This window comes from Alosa alosa, chromosome 19, assembly GCF_017589495.1.
Source record: "Alosa alosa isolate M-15738 ecotype Scorff River chromosome 19, AALO_Geno_1.1, whole genome shotgun sequence".
In the NCBI taxonomy this organism is placed as follows: Eukaryota; Metazoa; Chordata; class Actinopteri; order Clupeiformes; family Clupeidae; genus Alosa; species Alosa alosa.
The window spans coordinates 7,069,786-7,077,285 of NC_063207.1; the positions used below are offsets into that span (position 1 = coordinate 7,069,786).

General features: G+C 43.6%; 1 protein-coding gene across 1 annotated transcript in view; it reads right to left on the reverse strand.

The window, feature by feature from the left end:
• Positions 1–7,500, reverse strand: part of ush2a (Usher syndrome 2A (autosomal recessive, mild)) — a 303,512-nt gene that overhangs the window by 52,021 nt on the left and 243,991 nt on the right. Inside the window, 2 exon segments of the mRNA XM_048228289.1 lie at positions 5,503–5,665; positions 6,337–6,495. Coding sequence (XP_048084246.1) covers positions 5,503–5,665; positions 6,337–6,495 — 322 coding nt within the window.

A 7,500-nucleotide genomic window follows, 5' to 3' on the forward strand; every position in this document is an offset into this window, starting at 1 on the left:
GGAGTGGTACCTGTAGAGGTATTCTCCAGGTGCTCAAGTCTTTATGATGGTGATGTGATTGTGTCGTGTTGCTCAAGTCTTTATGATGGTGATGTGATTGTGTCGTGTTGCTCAGGTCTTTATGATGGTGATGTGATTGTGTCGTGTTGCTCAGGTCTTTATGATTGTGATTGTGTCGTGGTGCTCAGGTCTTTATGATGGTGATGTGATTGTGTCGTGGTGCTCAGGTCTTTAAGATGGTGATTGTGTCGTCTTGCTCACGTCTTTAAGATGGTGATTGCGTCGTGTTGCTCAGGTCTTTAAGATGGTGATTGTGTCGTGTTGCTCAGGTCTTTATGATTGTGATTGTGTCGTGGTGCTCAGGTCTTTATGATGGTGATGTGATTGTGTCGTGGTGCTCAGGTCTTTAAGATGGTGATTGTGTCGTGTTGCTCAGGTCTTTATGATGGTGATGTGATTGTGTCGTGGTGCTCAGGTCTTTATGATTGTGATTGTGTCGTGTTGCTCAGGTCTTTATGATTGTGATTGTGTCGTGTTGCTCAGGTCTTTATGATGGTGATTGTGTCGTCTTCCTCTGAGGGGTTATTGGCTGGGAGCCGGAGGAGGCATTATGGCGCTGCATTTTCACATTACTCTTCCTATCGATGCTCTGAGCATGCTCGCAATATTTACAGTCCACACTGGCCTGTCAAACGCCATTTAAGCCTGTCCATTTGAGCTCTTTTAATACACATTTCTCCCGTGCCTCTCACTCTCTCTCACCCCCCCTGTGCTCTTTCTCACTTTTCCCTCACCCACTCTCCATCACTTTTCCCTCACCCTCTCTCCATCACTTTTCCCTCACCCTCTCTCCATCACTTTTCCCTCACCCTCTCTCCATCACTCTATTTACTTTTCTTTTTCGCATTCTCTCACAATCTTTTTTACCCTTCTCTCTCTCTCTCTCTTTGCAAATCTCCTCTCCCTTTCTCCCTATCTGTTATTTGCCCCTCTCTCTCTCTCTCTCTCTCTCTGTTGTCTGTCTCTATATATTTTTTTCTCTCTTTTTGTATTCCAGGCCGGCTGTTACCAGTCGTCTGAGTTGACAGGCATATAGCTGGTTGCCAGTCGTTGATATCTACCTAAGCACTTCTGGCGTATAACTTGTTTTTGCAGGTGTCAGGTTGCCAGACACACAGCGCAGAGATGTCGACAAACGTGGCAAACGATTGGCCCCTTCACCTCAAGGTCGTGTTGTGCAGATAAGGAAATCATCAAACGCAGACAACTCTGAGTTTCAAATGAATCTGCCTCGTAGCAGCGCTCCACTCCTGCATAATTAGCTTAGCGGTATCTGGTGCCATACAAACACACTGACCCTGCATGGTAGCGCTAGGCTAATCTCCTTCCCTGGACGTGGATATTGAATTTTAATTGAAAAGTTATATTTCTGGGCTTTTTAATGGACAGGACATTGAAAAGCTGGCAGGAAATTAGTGTGTGTGTGTGTGTGTGTGTGTGTGTGTGTGTGTGTGTGTGTGTGTGTATGTGTGATGTGCACTGGGCCCATGTGTGATGCTGGACACTGCTGCTACCGCTGCACTATGACTCCCACCATGGGTAGTGAATGCTTGCAGAAGTAGGTAATGATCTCCACCATGCTGTACTCATTAATAACCCATGGGCCCAGGACTGGCCCACATCCGACACATACAGTATACGCTGCTGTCAACAAACTGCCAATGCAGACTAAAGGCCTCCGCACATAGGCGCCGACATGAGTACGGTGCACTCCGCTTTCAACGTTACATTAGATTCCAATAGAACCCGGCACACCACCCTCGAACCCCTGCCGCCACCTTGTGATTATGATTCACTTATCGTTTTGTCGGTGCCGCTCAATAAAATCCATTATTTATCGAATGCTGAACAGTTTGGCACTGGTGTTCGTGGGCACTGGGCAAGTGACATAAAGGGTGTGTTCGAAACGGGTAAAGTTGCTGCCTTTTAAGATATCTAACTGGGGAGCAAGGCAGCAAGTGCGGTTCGAAACCGAAAAAACAAATTCTGCTGCCTTTTAAGATATCTTAGAATTCCCAAATAACGGTCATTTTTGAAGGCAGCATCGATGCACACTTCATGCTCCATCCTACCCACAATCCCTTGCGGCAACGTCTGAAACAGCTGTGAAAGGTAAACAAACATGGCGGATGACATCGGTAATGGTTGCTGAATCTGTTTAAAATGTCATTTGTGTGACCTTATTTTGCTTAGATTTGTAGATTACAGATTAGAAATAAACAATTTACTATCTGATTATGCCATTGTTGTAACCATTAACCATACCACCCGTCTGGTCTGATATATCTGCCGGCCGTAAAACTAATTTATACCGTTAGCCTGCTAGCTTACGTAAGCTAATTTAGTTTAACGTCAGGCCTTTGCTAACGTCATACCCTAGTGTTAACCAAAGATTCTAGAGTGCTACGCTCATTTTTAAAAGATGCATTTAATCCAAAGTCATGTCTAGTGAGACAGCTCTCTATGTAGGGAGGGAGGCAGTAGGCAGCTGTCTCCCGTTTCGAACACACCCATTGTGTTTATATGCACAATTACTGTATGTCGGCGGCTATGTGTGGAGGCCTTAAATGAGATACTGTGAATACGACCAACGTGATCTTTCCAGATGGAGCTTCGTAATGATACATTTGTCTGTGAGCAAAGCCCATTCAAACCCGTTATTCGCATTAAGTTTTTCAAAAGTCAGCTCACATACACGACTTAAGGGATGTTTCTTCGTGCTGCAGAGTGCAGATGCTGTGTGTATGCTCTGTGTGTGTGTGTGTGTGTGTGTGTGTGTGTGTGTCTGTGTGTGTGTGTGTGTGTGTATGTGTGTGTGTGTGTGTCTATGTATATGTGTGTGTGTGTGTGTAACTGTGTTTGATTGATTGGGAATGTAGACGCTGTTCCCTCTGTGTGTTGCTGTGTTTGGTTAATGAGGAGTCAGAGCGACTCAGAGAGACTCGTAGCAGAGTGTAGATGTTGTTTCATGTGTGTGTGTGTGTGTGTGTGTGTGTGTGTGTGTGTGTGTGTGTGTGTGTGTGTGTGACTGTGTTTGGTTGATGAGGGGCAGCCCAATCAGTGTACCATGAATAGCTAACTGATGGCTAACGGCTAATCAGCAGTGATTATAGAGAGGTCTGCTTAAAGTGCCTGATGGCTCGTCGTCTGTGTCTGGGGTGTGACATCCAGTCTCTGATGTCACAATCACACAAAGAATCCTGTGCTATTGTTCCTGCATGGGTCACATGATATGACTGACCAATCATGTGATAAGGCTATAGTCAAGTGACTACTCCTCTAGCACAAATTAATAATATCTGCCTGACTTCCTTACTTTTGTCATTTCGCTATTCTCTCTCTGTCCCTGTCCCCTTTTATTCCTTTAGTCTTTTATCTCTGTTCTTTCTCCCCCTCTTCCCTCTCTACATTCCTCTTTTTCATCATCTGTTCAGACTCCCCCTCCCTCTCTTTCTATCCATATTCCTTTTTTAAAAGATCTCTCTACTCCCTTTCCCTCTCTCTCTATTCACATTCCCTCTCTCCCTCTTCTCTCTATCTATCTCCAAGCATCCCCAACCTCTGAAAGGTAGCACTCATAAAATGCCCCTTTTAGTCTGTCTTAGTGCATGTTTGTATCTGTATGTGTTTGTGTGTGTGTGTTTGTGTCTGTATGTGTTTGTGTGTGTGTGTGTGTACAGGTCCCATGGCATGTTGCATTCTGTCCATCTGCAGGAGTGGTGTGTGTGTGTGTGTGTGTGTGTGTTTGTGTTTGTGTGTGTGTGCAGATCCCATGGCATGTTGCATTCTGTCCATCTGCAGGAGTGGACACATAGATGCTGTGTGTGAGTAAGTATGTGCTTCTGCACCAGACACAGTTTCTCTCCAGTGGCTCATGACAGTAGGACAAGCGGTCAGATGATTATGGATGTGTGTGTGTGTGTGTGTGTGTGTGTGTGTGTGTGTGTGGTCAGCGAGACATGGCAGAGCCAGATGCTCCGGTGACTCACTGACGTGCCCAGGCTTCCTGAGGCTGAGCGTGAAATATGCTGGCCATTCAGGGGTGTCTGCAGCTAAGCGGTATGTGTGTGTGTGTGTGTGTGTGTGTGTGTGTGTGTGTGTGTGAGTGTGTCAGGACTCGTCGAGATTTCCTCCAGGTCAGCAGGATGCTGGGAATCACAGGTGTGAGATGTGTAATTGGTCTTCCCTCAGCTGTATATCACCAGTTCCCACAAGTGTACATTAGGTTAGTATGCTGTGAAGTACAGTATGTTTATCACCAGTTCCCACAAGTGTACATTAGGTTAGTATGCTGTGAATACTGTATGTTAGGACATAAACATGTGTAAGAAGCATAGAAACATCCACCAATAGTGAGTAAGAAGCACATTTTTACTTGTGTGCATATCCAAGAGAAAGTATATAGAGTGCATGCATACTAAGTGAGTTAAAGTGATACACTCTGCTCTGAACCGACATCTAACTGATGTAGACTGTCACCAGGTTGGAAGGCATACTACAGGGATTAAAGCAAGACACATTTCCCTGTCTGAAGTCATCAGAAATTTATGAAAATCTATTTACAACTTGAAATCCTGCACAGCACCTGAGAATGTTAAAAGATAACTTAGACTCATTTTTAACATAGAGCCCTGTTGCTCGTGGTCACGGAATACTGTTGAAAAAAAAAAAAAAAACGTGAAAAAAAATGTTGCTACCTAGCATGAGTTAGCTGGCTAGTGGCTAATGCAGCCAACTGTGCTTTTGTACCTCTTAACAGAGTCAAAATGTCATTACAAGTGCTGTGCAACATGACCAGGGTCCTTACATAACGCCATGGTGTGTATTCAACAAAAAAACGATAATTGAGCATTGCAATGGTTATATATTATTATTAATGACTATGTATCAACATGGAAACGATCCAAATGAGAGCTGCAGCTGGCACAGCACTAATATGAACTTCTTTCGAACAGAAGAAATAGACAGAGACTGCCAAGAGGAGGTGGTCTTGGCTCGTTTCCAGTCGAAATCACATGTGTATTGATACACAAACACTAACCTGTGAATGAAGTATGCCTAAACTCACATGTGTATTGATACACATAATGCTAACCTGTGAATGAAGTATGCCTAAACTCACATGTGTATTGATACACAAATGCTACCCTGTAAATAAATGCTAAAACTCACGTGTATTGATACACAAAATGCTAACCTGTGAATGAAGTATGCCTAAACTCACATGTGTATTGATACATAAACGCTACCCTGTAAATAAATGCTAAAAGTCACGTGTATTGATACACAAAGTCTCACCTGTAAATAAATGCTAAAACTCACGTGTATTGATACACAAAGGCTCACCTGTAAATGAATGCTAAAACTCACATGTATTGATACACAAAGGCTCACCTGTAAATAAATGCTAAAACTCACGTGTATTGATACACAAAGGCTCACCTGTAAATGAAGTATGCTGTGATGAGCCCATTGGGTTGCCGGGGGGGTTTCCAGTGTACTTCGATGACAGCTGGCCCTGCTGCCTTGACAACGGGGGGATCCAGATGCTCAGGGGGTGCCTCGAATGTGCTAGTGTAGACGCCCTTCCCCACTCCACAGCCGTCTGCATGGACAAGAACAATAACACACATAAACTGTATGTGCACCAGAGTACACAGATTCTATATGAATCTCTATGCGTAGTGATACTCTAGTCAAGTACGTCAAGTACTGTAAACACAAAGATTATGCACCCTAATTTAGATGGTGTGCAAAATCCAAAGTCTATTAACAAGCATAGTTCTCATGCATGAATTACAGCTATTGAATGGGATATTTATTTATACAATCTATGGTGGTATGTGGAAGTATTGTGATTATTGTGCCTAGTAAATAAAGAAGCTTAAGACGTGTCCCTTTGCACTTCATTCAAATTAGGGACCTTTATCTTTAAAGGCTGCAATTATAAATTAATAGCTTCAGGCAATTATGATGACAAAATGGGTCGAATTGTTATGCACAAACAATTTTTCCATCTCTATTGAAGCCTATGGCAAGTTTAAACATCTTATATGGAAGATATGTTGGGTAACGAATCTACCACAGTTGTGGACACTAAAACCTGTTAATTAAATGGTAATAACTGCACAATTGTGTCCAAATCATTATGACACAAGTTAAACCACCACCAGTGTCTGTTCCAGAAAACTCCAAAGGGCCAAACTGGAGTTATCATGTTCTTTAAGATCTGATCTGATTTCTTGGGCAATGCCCCTGCCCTGTGCCCCTCCGTACCTGGTTGGCAGGCCTGTATGCGGATGTGGTAGCGGGTGAATGGCTGCAGGTCGGTTACGTGCAGGAACTGCCCCTTCCCCGCTGCCTTGACCAGGGCATCCAGGCTTCCCGCGTTCAACAGCACGCTGTACTCCAGTGGGAGGCTTGTGTTGTACTTCCCTGGGGTGAAAAGGTCGGAGGTCAACAGACAGGAAGTCAGGAGGTGAGTTACATCATCGTTTTACTGCTCTCTCCATGTAACTCTTTCCATTGATAATTTGCATCGAGTGCATTGATACTTTGACCTCTTGATTTGTAATTTCATTATTTATTGATGTGTGTATTCGTAATGGGTTTCTGTAGACTGATGATATCAATAGAATATCTGCTCTGATCCTGTGGTAGCAACACAATCACAGTCTCACACTGTACTTTTAGAGGTTTAATTCATTTTATGAAGTGAAAATGACTTTCAGCAGTTCCTTATTGATACTTTTGTCATACTGCTCTTGGCTTATTTACGATATTGTGATGAATTAGCATGTATCATTTTGTGACATGTATTAATTAAAAAATCAGAAATTCACAATAATGGGTAGCATGCTTGCTCCCATTTATTTCCATCACAGCACATTCTCATGACCATGACACGGTCATGAACGCAGCATGCTAACTACTGTACATACCATGACACGGTCATGAACGCAGCATGCTAACTACAGTACATAACATGACACGGTCATGAACGCAGCATGCTAACTACTGTACATAACAGGACACGGTCATGAACGCAGCATGCTAACTACAGTACATAACATGACACGGTCATGAACGCAGCATGCTAACTACTGTACATAACAGGACACGGTCATGAACGCAGCATGCTAACTACAGTACATAACAGGACACGGTCATGAACGCAGCATGATAACTACTGTACATAACAGGACACGGTCATGAACGCAGCATGCTAACTACAGTACATAACATGACACGGTCATGAACGCCGCATGCTAACTACTGTACATAACATGACACGGTCCCTCTCTCTATCATTCTGTCTCTCTCTCACTTTGTCCCTCTCTCTATCATTCTGTCTCTCACTCTCTCACTCTGTCTCTCACTCTGTCTCTCTCTCTCTCACTCTGTCCCTCTCTCTCTCTCTCTCACTCTGTTCCTCACTCT